Source organism: Saccopteryx bilineata, chromosome 1 (assembly GCF_036850765.1).
Source record: "Saccopteryx bilineata isolate mSacBil1 chromosome 1, mSacBil1_pri_phased_curated, whole genome shotgun sequence".
Classification (NCBI taxonomy): Eukaryota; Metazoa; Chordata; class Mammalia; order Chiroptera; family Emballonuridae; genus Saccopteryx; species Saccopteryx bilineata.
The window spans coordinates 157,849,506-157,862,622 of record NC_089490.1 but is presented as its reverse complement, the minus strand read 5'-3'; the positions used below and the strand labels follow the sequence as shown (position 1 = coordinate 157,862,622).

Below are 13,117 nucleotides of genomic sequence, written 5' to 3'. Positions count from 1 at the left end.
TGGAGGGTTCTGGAAGCATCTGGGGAGACACATAAACATATGTTCTTGGAGCAGCCACTGTCCATCTCTGAACCTCTGTCCATCTCTGGGCAGTGGACAGCAGCCAGAGAGAGGACTGAGACAGATGGAATGGTGGGGGGTGGAGAGTAAGAGAAAAAGGAGGCCCAGCTGGACCCTCAGCCACCTTGAGACCAAGAAGAAGTTCAAGGAATATGGGCAGACCATTGTGTCTGGTTAGTTAACATTTTATTCTGTTATATTGGCCCTTTTTGTTTGGAACTGATGTCCACCCCAACCTCCTGGGTTTGAGGGCCCGGTGGACCCCCTGTCCCAGCCCCAGATTTTTCAGGCTGGACCTGTTTGCATTGGTTGCCATCTCATTTGTGTACCGAGCACTGCTGTGGGTTCAGGCACCTCCTGTGGGGGCCCTAGTGGTCCTGGGTGGGGGACTGGACTGGGGGCTGTGTGGGTGCCGCCGAACCACATCCCAGATCCAGGTCATGAAATCAGACACCTGTGTGTACACATCTGGAGTCTTGGGGTCACCGCACCAGAGGCCAGAGAAAGAAACGATGCCATGGGCCCGGTTCCTGCACACCAGGGGCCCCCCGGAGTCTGCCTGGGATGGAGAGAAAGGTGAGGTCAGGATTTCTTCTGTCAGCCTCATATCACCTGAAGGAGTTTCTACATGTAAAGCTCACCAGGATCCTTTCCTGCCCCCAAACCCTTTCATGTAGAACCCTCTACTGGTCCTACAGCAAAAACTAAACTCCTCACCTCAGCTTTCAAGACCTGGAGGATCCTATCCTCCTGTCTGCCCTTCTCTTCCTGTCACTCACGTGTTTCCAGCCACAGCAGCCTTCCTTCCTGGGTGTTCCTGGAGCAAGCCACGCTACATCTAGCTTCTCTAAGCTTTTGTGTGTTTTTGAGACCTGTTACTTCCCCCTACTGGATACTGCTTGTATAAACATAGAAGTCTGCAGCTGTTTGTGTGGTGCAGACCTACACAAAAATACATGGCAGCCCTGTGACTGTCTCTCTACCTGGCATGTCTTCCCTCAGATCTTAAGGCTCCTTCAAGTCTCAACTCAAAGGTACTCTCCTCAGAGAAGCCTTTCTGAATACTCACCCTAAAATTCTCAGTTTCTCTCATCCCCTTACCTCCTGGGTCTAGCACCCTAATTGTCACCTGGCATCAGCTTTGCCCCTATGAGGTAGCAGTTCTTTATATGGAGAAAGATGGAATGAGGTCCAGAGAAGTGAGGTGACTTTTCTAAGGCCACACATCTGGAAAGTGGCACAGTCTGGGTTTGGACTCAGGCAGTTGGGCTCCAGAACCTGTGTTCTGAACTACTGAACTCTCTTGCCTAAAACAAAAGATCCTCCAGGCTGTTTCTCTCTCTAAGCCAGGACCAGGGTTGCCACTGGTCCTTACAGGGAATTAGGAGCAGGGGCTCCTTTCTTGAGATCTTTTACTGCAGTCTACTGGATACTGTTTATAAATACACAAGTCCATTACTGTGCACTGCACAACCTGCACAGCCATACATGGTCACAGCCCTGTGACCTTGGGCCTCAGATGAGGTCCATCTGGCCAAAGATAAGCTGGAAATTAGTTCCTAAGGCTCTCCCCAGCTCTGATCCTTCTATGTAGGCCTTGGTTTCCCCATATGGTAAGCAGGAGGGACAGAATGAGTATCTTACCGAGCAGAAGCCTCGCCTCCGTCGGTCCCCACTGTGGGTGCAGACCATGGCAGGGGTCAGCTGGCCCTTCCAGGAGCTGTTGCAGATGTCCAGGTCCAGAACACGCACCTCAGCCTCCATCAGCCCAGGTGGTAGCTCATCAAAGTTGGACACAGAGCCCCAGCCAGCCACCTGGCACCGTGCTCCAGCCTTGAGTGGCCTGCTGCCCCTCTTTGGCAGCCTCAGCAGCCCCACTGCAGGACCCAGGGTGGCAGACCTGTTCAGCTGCAGGGAGAACACTGAATTTTGGACTATCCAAACCATCACCACTACTCCGGCCCCAGTTTGCCCATCTGTGACACTTGGTCTCTTGGCCTTATGGAGAGAAAGCAACAGCTGTCAGAAGGCCCATTGCTTTTGCTAGTATATGTTCCCTGTCCATAAGGCCTTACCTACTCAGACTAGGACTGTGACTACCTCTCAGCTCCTCAGTTGCCCAAAGGGTTTTTCTAACCAGCATCTCGTTCCCTACTCTAAGCCCTCCCTTGACTCTCCATTGCCCTTGGGATAAAACCTCTTGCCCTCCCCTCCATCCAGAATGAATTTACACATACCCTGGGCCCACTTCCACACTTTTGCTCACACTGTACCCCCTGCCTAGAGCACCTTTCCTATCCAGTTTTCAGGTCTCAGCTTAGACACCTCCTACAGGAAGCCTTCCAAGACTCCCAGGCTACAGCAGGCTCTTCCTCTGGGCTCCCTTGTGCCCCTTTTAAGGCCAGTTTACCTAGCTGCCACCCTAATAGACTGGAGGCTCTAAGGGGATCAGCCCTAAGGTTTGTTCATGTCTATGTCCTTGAAGACACAGCTGGCACTCAATCAACAGTTATGGAATGAATGACTTGGGTCCTTGGTTTTGGTACTCCCTGACCTTGGGCACATCTTGACCACACCCCAAGCTCAGTTTCCCTATCTGCACAATGGGATGAGTGAGTCAGAACAGCAGGTTCCAGGCTTTGGGGTTTCACAAGTGAGTAAAATTCAGGCTTTAGCTGCTGATCATCACTTCCCCCTTTTTATTTGCTAAGAGAACCCAAACCTCAGACCCTCCTGTTTCAAGGGACCCATTTAGTCACATTGAGCATCTCTCCATTTTAATTTTTTTACATTTGGAAGGCAAGTTTGGGACATTCTCCCTTTACAACAAAGGCCTTGAGGTACCTGGAGTTGAATAGTTAAATTTGGGATGCCTGGGTGGGAGCTGCCAGGGGTGGTTTGAAAGGATGCACCTGGGGGGGATGCAGAGGGAAACTTACATTTGTGGGAGGAGCCACTTCCTGGCCAGAAAACCCCAAGAAGGGCCCGAGTGACAGGGAATTGAGGCTTTTCATGGCCCTGGTGCCTCATTTGTACCCTCTTTCAGCCTGAACATTGAGCACTTGCTGTGTACTATAAGTGGTCGTAAATAAGATAAGAAGTCCTGTCCTCAGGTCCACAGGAGGCAGTGAACAATGGTGAAGTAGCAAATGTGCAGGTGCTGCCAGCAGGTGACAGCTATGCTGGACACAAGACACAAAGAGAAGGGATGGGAGGACAGGGGCAGGTTGCAGGATGGGGGGCCATCAAGGGAGACCTGAGAAGGGGACAGTTGAGCAAAGATTTAACCTGACTCAGGTGTTTCAGGATCCTTCAGCTATTTTTTAAAAATGTTCAGTCATCATGGGGCTGGCTGGGATGGGTCAGACCCACATTCAGTGTTCTCCCCAGCCCACAAAGCTCACCTGCAGCAGACAGATGTCATTGGCATGGGTTGTGGGCTGGAAGTCAGGATGCCTGATGACAGCTGAGATGCTAAACACCTGCTGAGTGGGCTCTGAGGTGCAAAGGGCATGGGCCCCCAGCACCACCAGGACTGTTCGAGGGTCTCTGCAGGGGGAAAGGTATAGTGAATAAGACTGGGGCAAGGGCCACTTGTCCCTGGCCTTGGTATCCCCATCTGCAAACTGGTACACAGCAATTCATTTAATCCTGATGCCAGCCCTGTGATAATAATGTTTGTTACCATTCCCACCTCAATTATAGTATTAATTCTAATTATTATAGTATTAATTCTACCAACTATTATAAACTATACTTAGAATGAATAGAATATTTATTATAATTTCCACCTCAATTATAACATTACCTCTGAATGGATTCAGAACAGGCCTTCCCAAGATGTGCCCTTTGGCATGGGGATTATTTTGAGCTGAAGGCATTCAAGACCCAGTGGCTCATAAGAAACTTCTGCCTTGCATTTAACCACCTATGTAGGGCCTTCGTCCATTATGAGGGTTATCACCAGAAATAACATTTTATGGCCTATCTAAAGGGCAAGGCAGCTTCTAAATGCTACAACCTACTCTTTTTAAGGTCTTGAGGGTGACCCTTCTTTCCTCTAACACCTCAGCACCTGACCTCATCCCTAGTTCAGGTGACATATTACTTCTTCTGTCCTTTCTGTCCCCGAACCTCTCATGGATGTGGGGTCTCTGACTCCCTCATGTCTGTGGTGCTCCCATAGGTATGTATGTATTAAATTTGGTTATTTTCTCTTGTTCATCTGTCTCAGGTAGATTTAATTATTAGACCTCTGGAAGAAACTAGAAAGGTGGAGGAAATTTTCTTCTTTATTTTATTTTATTTTATTATTATTATTTTTCTTTAAGCGAGAGGAGGGAAGATAGTGAGACAGACTCCCACATATGCCCTAACTGAGATCCACCAGGTAACCTCCTCTGGGGCTGATGTTCTAATCAACTGAGCTATTTTTAGCAACTGAGGCTGACAGACTATCTTCAGTGCCTGGGGCCATCACTTGAACCAACTGAGCCATTGGCTGTGGAAAGGGAAAAGGGAGAGAAGGGGGAGAGGGAAGGGGCAAGAAGCAGATGGTCACTTCTCCTGTGTGCCCTGATCAGGAATTGAACCCGGGACATCCATACACCGGGCCAATGCTTGATCCATTGAGCAAACCAGCCAGGGCCAAATTTCTTCTTTCAATAATTTTGATATTAATATTAATAATTACAGAAATATACTTAGATCAAGCACAGTGATGATCACATCAATAATACTTATGTCATAGAGGTTGCACCTTCAGTACTCTCTTGGGGTCAGTCCTCAACCTTTTTCCTTTATTGTCCCATAAAACTGTCCCCACAGAAATACCTCCTCCTACAAAAGCCCCCCCCCCAGGGGAGGGAGTGGTGTCTGGCCATCCCAACCATGCCTCCACCTGGAATGTAGCAATGTCCACACCAGGAACACCCCTTAGCACCCCTATTGCCCTCCGCACGGCAGCCAGAGCATCCTAGAGTCCCAAGTAGCAGCAGGCAGGGGAGGGCTTCCAGGTTGGGCTCACCTATCACTGAAACAGTGGGCAGCTGAGACCACCCAGCGGGCATGAAGCAGGAAGCCCCCGCAGTGATGCTGGCCGTCAAAGCTCACCGATGCCATGTAGGGACGGGAGTGCGGGGTCACCTCTCGGCCCCCAATGATCCTGGCCTCCCAGGAACCTGCGGGCAGGGCAGAGCAGGAAGAAGGGCTAACGGGGGCAGCTCAGGCACTGGATGGGATGGGGGTCAAGCTGGGGGAGAAAGAGTCAGAAATGGACAGAGGCAGAGATGGAGAGACACGGAAGGACACAGAGTGGGTGATGAGGAGCCCAGAGAAAGCCCTTGAGTGTGCTGGGAGGGGGACTGGATCTGAGAAAACCCGGGCCTGGTGAAGACACCAGCTGGACCTCCTGCCCCTCTCCTTCTGGAGGCCACAGAGGATGACCAGCCAGGGGTTGTGTAGCTGCACCAAGTCGGGGGCCCATATGAGGGAGCCTGGGGGTTTCCTGGGGTGGGTCTGAGTGGGGGCCTTGGGGGCACCTGGGAGTTTCTGGGTAGGGCCCTCACCTGGAGGCTTCATGGATAGCATCAGAGCAGTGGACACAGTCAGCAACAGGTGGTGCCAGCCCCCAGCCCCAGGCCTCATGGCTCTTGTAGGCTGGAGTCTCCCTGAAGAGCTTTGAAGGTCAAAGCCCCTACTCACCCAACGGCCCGGAAAGGGTGAACTCAGCTGTGGCCTGTGGTTGGAGGCCCCTCCAGGCCCTACCAGCAACATGTAGATCTGAACTGGTGATTATGGAAACCAATGATTTGACTCTCTTGGGGATGTTGATCATAATTGCACAGGAGGAAACAGGGCAGTGGGGGAGCGGGGGTATGCCCACCCAGGCAAACCCTGGCTCTGCTAGTCCTTGTGACCCTGAAAGTCACTTACCCTCTCTATGCTTCAGTTTACCTCAGCATCTGTCCCCAGGTTTTGGTCAGTTCCCCCTGCCACATGCCCTTGGGGGGTTGGTAGAAGAATTGTCCAAAGCTGCAGGGATGTGGAAACTCATTAGTCCTGGAGTGACCTGAGGATGTCAGTATTGTTTTTACTCCCATGTTACTGATGGGAAAACTGAGGCACAGAGCCTGACCTGTGGTGGTGCAGTGGATAAAGCGTTGACCTGGAATGCTGAGGTCACCAGTTCAAAACTATGGGCTTGCCTGGTCAAGGCACATATGGGAGTTGATGCTTCCTGCTCCTCCCCTGCTCCTCTCTCTCTTCTCTCTAAAATGAATAAATAAAATAAAATAAAAAAATCTGAGGCACAGAGAAGTTAAGTGCCTTGGCCAAGGTTGCACAGAGAGGGAGTGAGGGGGCCAGGGTTGCAGCCTTAGGACTGCTCCTATTGCCTCTGCCACGGGCCAGTTCTACCCACAGCCGGGCCCATTTCCTTCCTATCTGATGAGCAATTGTGAAACAGGCAACTGTCCTTCATGATCACAACTAACCAAGCTCCTAGAAGCTCTGAGGAATGGGCTGGGTGGGGGCTGGTATTTTCATTTTCCAACCTGAGGCACAGAGAGGGGAGCCTTATTGTTTGGGGCTGCATGGAAAATGGTCTTGAACCCAGAACTTCTGGACTAGAGTCTTTGACAGGTCTTTTCATGGAGGATGTGGGTGGCTTTTCTAGTTAGAGCAGACTCAACAACAATGGTGATGCCTGACCTGTGGTGGCGCAGTGGATAAAGCATCGACCTGGAAATGCTGAGGTCGTCGGTTCGAAACCCTGGGCTTGCCTGGTCAAGGCACATATGGGAGTTGATGCTTCCAGCTCCTCTCTCTCTCTCTCTCTCTCTCTCTCTCCCTCTCCTCTCTAAAATGAATAAATAAATAAAAATTTAAAAAAATAAATAAATAAACAATGGTGATAATGATAATTATAATAATAACTTCCTTTACTAAACATTAAAAAAATTTTTTTTACTTTATTGATTTTTAGTGAGAGAGGAAGGGAGTGAGAGAGAGACAGGAACCTCAAGCTATTCCTGTATGTGCACTGACTGGGGATTGAACTGGCACCCTCTATACTTCAGGATGACCAACTGAGCTATCCAGCTAGGGCTAAACACTTACTTTTGTTATTGATTTGTTGGAGCTCTATATGTACTGAGGAGATAAACTCATGGTCATATTAATTTCTTTTCTGAGAACTCTCAGGTACAGAGAACACAGCCCTCCTGGGGAGTGAATTTGGTTCTGCTAAGCACAGACAGACCAATGCTGAACTGGCTGAAGCAGAGTAGCTCCATCAGGTCCCTGTCCCCTTTACTTGTGAAGGCTGGGCCTCCCAGGGCCAAGGAGCAGGCCGGGAGGATTGCAGGGTCGAGGCTCTAGCATGCTGCTCACTAAAGGGCCCAGACTAGGAGTCAGGACTAGGAGGAGGTACAGGGGTCTCTCACTCAGGGACAGAGGAGGAGTAGGCTTTGGGGGCCCACAGAGTCCAATGTGAGACTTCCCTTGGAGTCCAAGGGCCCCAGAGGATGTCCCAGTGCAGCCACATCTGTGAGGTGGGCTTAGATAGGGGCAGGGGGTGCTGAGCAGAGCTCTGGAGATGGCGGCATCCAAAATGGACAGAAGTGGCCAAGGAGGTGGGAGAAGGGTTTATTGTGGAAACCATGGTTGTAAGTGGTCCAGGATGGAGGCAGGGCCCGGGATGGATGGGAACTGCAGCACACCGAGTTGAGAGGAGTAGTGATGTAGCCACTTTTATAGAGGTTGAAAGGTCAACTCAAACCCACTGCTCTAGTTCACTACACATCCTGCCTTGTCCCACCGCCAAGCATTTTTGTGGGCTGTACCTGACACCCAGGATGCCTCTCTCTACCATCTCTGCTGGCCTGATATTTCCAGCTCATGTCATCACCGGAAGCAACTGCCGGTCCCCTGGAAGCAACTGCCTGCACAGCTAAGTATGGGGTGTGGATTTTGGGGTCTTAGGGTCTTCAAGTCCTTGAGAATTGCAGTGTGCAGGGGAGGGTAGCTTTTGATGGGAGTCCTGGAGAGTTTAGGGCTGGGAAAGGTGTAGCAGTAGTGATGCTACCAGAAGTCCCCCTGCATCAACTCTTACCTTCTTCCTTTTCCTCCTATTTTTTCTTTCTTTCTTTCTTTTTTTCTTTCTTTCTTTCTTTCTTTTTTAAACATTTCATGAATTTGTGTGTCATCCTTGTGCAGGGGCCATGCTAATCTCTGTATCGTTCCAATTTTAGTATACATGCTGCCAAAGCAAGCACTTTTCCTTCTACTTTTTTTTTTTTTTTTTGTGTGTGTGTGTGTGTGTGTACTTTCCTGAAGTTAGAAGCTGGGAGGCAGCTCCTCCCTATGCCTGACTGGGATCCACCCAGCATGCCCACCAGGGGGTGATGTTCTGCCCATCTGGGGCATTGCTTCTTTGCGGCCAGAGCCATTCTAGCCCCTGAGGCGGAGGCCATAGAGCCGTCCTCAGCGCCTGGGCCAACTTTGCTCCAATGGAGCCTTGCCTGCATAAGGGGAAGAGAGAGATAGAGAGGAAGGAAAGGGGGAAGGGTGGAGAAGCAGATGGGCACTTTTCCTGTGTGCCCTGGCCATGAATCAAACCCAGAACTTCCATACCAGGCCAACGCTGTACCACTGAGCCAACCAGCCAGGACCTCTTCCTCCTATTTTTAAACAAAATGCATCTAACATCCCTTAAACCTTGAATCATTCACTTAGTAGTTAAAAATGCCACTTCTCTGAGGACAAGGCTTCTGCATTTCTGGCACCTAACACTGCCAGATACACAGTAGGTGCTCAATAAGTCTTTTTTGGATTGATTGAACACTGAGACCGAGTGGTACTGATGGAACTACTCACACTTCCTTTCTATACATATGTGTACATATTGCCTCTGGCTGTTTTTATGTTGCAATGAAAGACCTGTGTCTGAAATGCCGAAAATATTTACTATCTGGCCCTTTACAAAAAGAATTTGCCTGAACTGTTGTGTGCTGGGCCCTGTTCCAAGCCCTTCCTGTATATTCACTCCACTAACCCTCGCAGGTGCCCTCTGAGATGAGGAAGTGAGGCTCAGAGAGGGTAAGAAATAGTCCCAGGGTCACACAGCACATGTGATTCTAGCTGAGACTCAAGCCCAGCATCCCTGATGTATCTCAGGGTTGTTGTTGTTTTTCTAAGTTTGCCAATTTATATCATTGTTTTAATGCTAAGTGAATGCACATTCTTTGTAAAAAGGAGATAAAATGGCCTGTAAAGAAAGAGGTAGCAGTGTCCCTGCCCCCTCTGGGGTGCATCCTTATGAATCTTTCTCTAGAGCCCAACCAAAAGAAAAAACTCTGCCCTGGCCAGTTGGCTCAGTGGTAGAGCATCAACCCAGAGTGGGGAAGTAACCAGGTTTGATTCCCGGTCAGGGCACATAGGAGAAGCACCCATCTGCTTCTCCACCCTTCTGCCTCTCCTTCCTCTTTATCTCTCTCTTCCTCTCCCATAGGCAAGGTTCCATTGGAGCAAAGTTGGCCCAGGTGCTGAGGACGGCTCCATGGCCTCTGCCTCAGGTGCTAGAATGGCTCCAGCCGCAACAGAACAATGCCCCAGATGGGCAGAGCATTGCCCCCTAGTGGGCTTGTTGGGTGAATCCTGGTCAGGTGCATGCAGGAGTCTGTCTGCCTCCTTGCTTCTAACTTCAGAAAAATACAAAAAAAAAAATTTTTTAAAGCTCTTTCCCTTTGTACACATATCCATTTATCAAGCACCTGCTGAGTAGAACCACTTTATTTATAAGAAAACTAAGGGATTTAGAAGAATCTTCCTCTCCTACCCCTCCCTCCTAGCCAGACCCCAGTAAGTGTGTTAGGGGCCAGGGGACTAGTGTTCTTATAGGAACCTGGGAGGTCAGGGCCACAGTCTGCATGTTGGCCGCGACAAATCCTGCCTCTTTCAAGGTCCATGGAATCTATATGCTGACACGCAGCACAAAGGACTCAAGATAGAATGTAAGAAATCAAGGGGCAGGCAGGAAAACTGGTTGCTTCTATCTTCTGCCTGTGCCTGCTCCCCACATGATCTTGTCCAGACTTCCCCTACCCAGGCTGGGCCTCACCCTAAACTCCAACCTGGATGGCCAACTGCCCACCCAATGTTATCCTCTGTTGTTTCCCCAACCCCATCATGTCAATGTGTCCTTTCAGTGGCTCAGTCTAAAAATGGGGGCCCCCAATGCCTGTCATCCACACCATTTTTTTTATACAGGTTTTATTATTTTTATTTATTCATTTTTAGAGATGAGAGAGAGAGAGAGAGAGGAGGGGGAGGAGCAGGAAGCATCAACTCCCATATGTGCCTTGACCAGGCAAGCCCAGGGTTTTGAACCAGCAACCTCAGCATTCCAGGTCGATGCTTGATCCACTGCGCCACCACAGGTCAGGCATCCACACCGTTTTGATGGCAATCCTGTAAGTCCCCCTTAAGATCCATCCACAATCCACCTGCATCTCAACCATATCCAGCCTCCACCATGCCCTGGGGTTCCCAGTTCAGCCTCTTCCCGGAGGCCTCCAAGCCTCTCCACTCTGCCCTTTTTTTTTTTTTTTAATTAATTAATTTATTTATTTATTCATTATTAGAGAGGAGAAACAGAGGGAGAAAGAGGAGAGAGAGACAGAGAGAGAGAAGGAGGGAGGAGCAGGAAGCATCAACTCCCATATGTGCCTTGACCAGGCAAGCCCAGGGTTTTGAACCGGCGATCTCAGCATTTCCAGGTAGATGCTTTATCCACTGCGCCACCACAGGTCAGGCAACTCTCTGCCCTTCTTAATCCACTCCCCACCTAGCAGCCAGAGGGGCCTTCACAAAAATAAACCAGATTGGTCCCTCTCCTGCTCTAAACTCTGCCGTGGCTCCTCAGTGCCCTCAGAACAAAGCCTGAACTCTCCTTGCTCCCTCCTCTATGCACCTCACTCACTTTGGCCACTGGGGCCTGCCCTATGCGCTGTAGGAACTGAGGCAGATTTCAATCATTAACCCTCCTCCAACTCTAGGACCAGGACCAGCGCGCAGTTAAGTGCTCAGAAGCGTCAGGAATTGCTGTTATTATCATTTTTCCTCAACCAGGCCTGGCTTGGTCCCACCGCCACGCCTTTGCACTTGCTGTGCTCTCCACCTGACCACTCCTGTTGCAGACCTCCAGGCTGCAGCAAAGAGATCAGCTCCTCCTCAGAGCGGCCTCCCAGACCTCCCCTGGGGTCCCACTTGTACTTTGCTCCCCTTTCCCCCAACCGCCTCCCCTCTGGACCAGGAGCTGGGGAGGATCGGGATTTTGTCGACGCAGCCTCAGCTCCTCTCGGACACAGGATGAATGACTCCATGGGAGAGCGGGGCGGGGCACGGCTCCAGGGAGGTTCCAGGCCAGGCCTATGAACGGTAGGGAGGCTGCGGGGATGGCCCGCGCGCGGGGATGGGGGCGCTGCGGCAGCCCCGGCGGCCGGCAGGAGGCGCAGCGCGGACCGTGGCGCCGGGAGGTGGGAGGGGACCGAGCTGGGAGGGGAGCGACAGAGAAAACGCGCTGGCGGCGGCGGCGACGCGCGTGCTCAGCCCACCCCCAGCGCCCGCCGCCGCCCGGACAATAAACAGCCGCGCGCGGGGCGATGCCCGAGCCGGTGCCTACGCCCCCGCGCCTTAGCCCGCCGACCCCCTGCTTTCCTCCCCCCACTCCCTGCACAGCCGCCCGCGCTCGCCCCCGCTCAGCTTCGCGGACCCTCTAGGACCTGGGAGGGGAAATGGAGTGAGTAGGCGCGCTCGGGCCGGGGGCGGGGGCCCGGAGGCTGGGAGGGTCCGAGGGAGGGGTGAGGCCCCCGCTACCGCCCCCATCGGGAGCGTCGCGGCCCCCGCGTGGAGAGGAAGTGGCGAGGGGCTTCTGGGACTCCCACATCAGCTTGGAAAGGATTCGGGCTGGGCAGCGCCCGCTCTGAGGCCTCCCCTCTACCCGATTCCCGCGACCCACCGGCTGATAGGGATTCGGGAAGGAGAGGCTGGGGGCAGCCCAGGACACTGGGAGGGGGAGGCGCGTGTTTCCGTCTGCGCCCTGCCCGCGCCCCCTGGGCTAGCCTTGGCCACCTGTGGGCTCCAGAGTAGGCTCCCTAGGCTGATGGAGCAACCCTTCCCCATTGCACAGGTCAGGCCTTGAGAGCACCCGCCATCCCCCCACTCCCCCTTTCTCACCCCCTAGCGTGAGCTCGCTGCTCCCTGCTCCCCGGACGCGCCCATTGGCCAGCCCTCTCTCCTCCTGGCTTACTCCCCAAAGGCCTCGAGTACTGTCCAGAGCCTCTCCTAAGGCTGGGGTCGACCACCAAATGTCCCGAGTTACCTCTGGAGGGAGGGGCCTTCTCTCCAGGCTTCCAATCTGGGATGTGTGAGACTGGAGGTCCAGGTGCTTTCCAACAAGGGAGCTTGGAGCTGATGCCCTCCCAGGAAAGTGTCTCCGAGATGGGGTCCCAAGTGGTGTAGCCAAGAGCCCACTGGTACCTGGTTGGAATGGAGTGGGTGGCCTGGGTCTGTGGGGGGTTAGGTGAAGAGCTGCTGGGCAACGGATGGCTCTTGCACAAGCAGGTGCTGAATGAGTATTCATGGTTATTTCAGACAGAGTCCTTCTTTCTTGCATCAGGATGGCCCCCCACCCCCACTTCCACAAGTGGGCGCTGGGAAGTGGCGGAGTATGTTTGCCAGGACAGGGAGTGGGAAGCAGATGTCATCTGGAGTCCTGCAGCCAGCCCCACTATGTGTGTGTGTGTGGAGGGGGCATCTGCTGCCCTGCTCTGGGCTAGGTCCCCATGGGGCCAGAGGCCTGGACCTGGAGGTCCAGCCTGTTTAGCTCCCCCTGCACTTCCCACTGGGTGTGTTTTCTGAGCATACACTTTACTCCAGGGATTCACCCGTGACCTACCACACCCTCAGCTGGGTGGGAGCCCCCACCCTCTGCCCTCTCTGGAATGCGACACCCAGTGTCCTCTGCTTTTGAAAACCCAGACAAAAGCCTAGCTGC

At 52.3% G+C, this 13,117-nt stretch overlaps 2 protein-coding genes and 1 non-coding gene across 12 annotated transcripts in view; 1 reads left to right on the top strand and 2 right to left on the bottom strand.

Moving 5' to 3' along the window:
- Positions 1–235: 235 nt before the first annotated feature.
- On the bottom strand, positions 236–12,579 carry PRSS57 (serine protease 57). Of its 6 annotated transcripts, XM_066278221.1 has the most exons (9): positions 12,443–12,561; positions 6,197–6,330; positions 5,995–6,093; positions 5,628–5,846; positions 5,087–5,240; positions 3,465–3,609; positions 3,097–3,242; positions 2,905–2,972; positions 1,711–1,968 (listed from the first exon to the last, which is right to left on the bottom strand). In XM_066278221.1, exons 4-9 carry the CDS (start codon positions 5,833–5,835, stop codon positions 1,844–1,846), a joined length of 846 nt encoding a protein of 281 aa, XP_066134318.1. In that variant the 5' UTR covers positions 5,836–5,846; positions 5,995–6,093; positions 6,197–6,330; positions 12,443–12,561; the 3' UTR covers positions 1,711–1,843. The 6 variants fall into 6 exon arrangements, with proteins under 6 accessions (XP_066134275.1, XP_066134311.1, XP_066134283.1 ...); XM_066278178.1 differs by lacking the exons at positions 2,905–2,972; positions 3,097–3,242 and adding an exon at positions 236–619 and having other exon boundaries at positions 1,705–1,968; XM_066278214.1 differs by lacking the exons at positions 2,905–2,972; positions 3,097–3,242 and adding an exon at positions 236–615 and having other exon boundaries at positions 1,705–1,968.
- LOC136321650 (U6 spliceosomal RNA) lies at positions 8,233–8,336 on the bottom strand. The gene has a single exon (XR_010728795.1). It is a non-coding gene; the product is annotated as a U6 spliceosomal RNA (small nuclear RNA).
- The window catches only part of PALM (paralemmin), a 29,452-nt gene continuing 27,622 nt past the window's right edge, over positions 11,288–13,117 (top strand). Inside the window, exon 1 of one of the 5 annotated variants that reach the window (XM_066278145.1) lies at positions 11,288–11,499. In XM_066278145.1, the coding sequence (XP_066134242.1) occupies positions 11,435–11,499 (65 nt within the window). In that variant the 5' untranslated portion in view covers positions 11,288–11,434. Of the gene's footprint in view, positions 11,500–11,582; positions 11,861–13,117 lie in introns of those variants that run through there. The other 4 variants (XM_066278141.1, XM_066278165.1, XM_066278158.1 and 1 more) reach the window with 4 other exon arrangements.

Coding starts and splice junctions, on each gene's coding strand:
- PRSS57 (XM_066278186.1), bottom strand. CDS start 5,835: ATGTTGCTGGTAGGGCCTGGAGGGGCCTCCAACCACAGGCCACAGCTG. Junction 5,241..5,627: donor GCTATCCATGAAGCCTCCAG/GTGAGGGCCCTA, acceptor CCCTGCCCGCAG/GTTCCTGGGAGGCCAGGATC. Junction 620..1,704: donor GGAGGCGAGGCTTCTGCTCG/GTAAGATACTCA, acceptor TCTCCATCCCAG/GCAGACTCCGGGGGGCCCCT.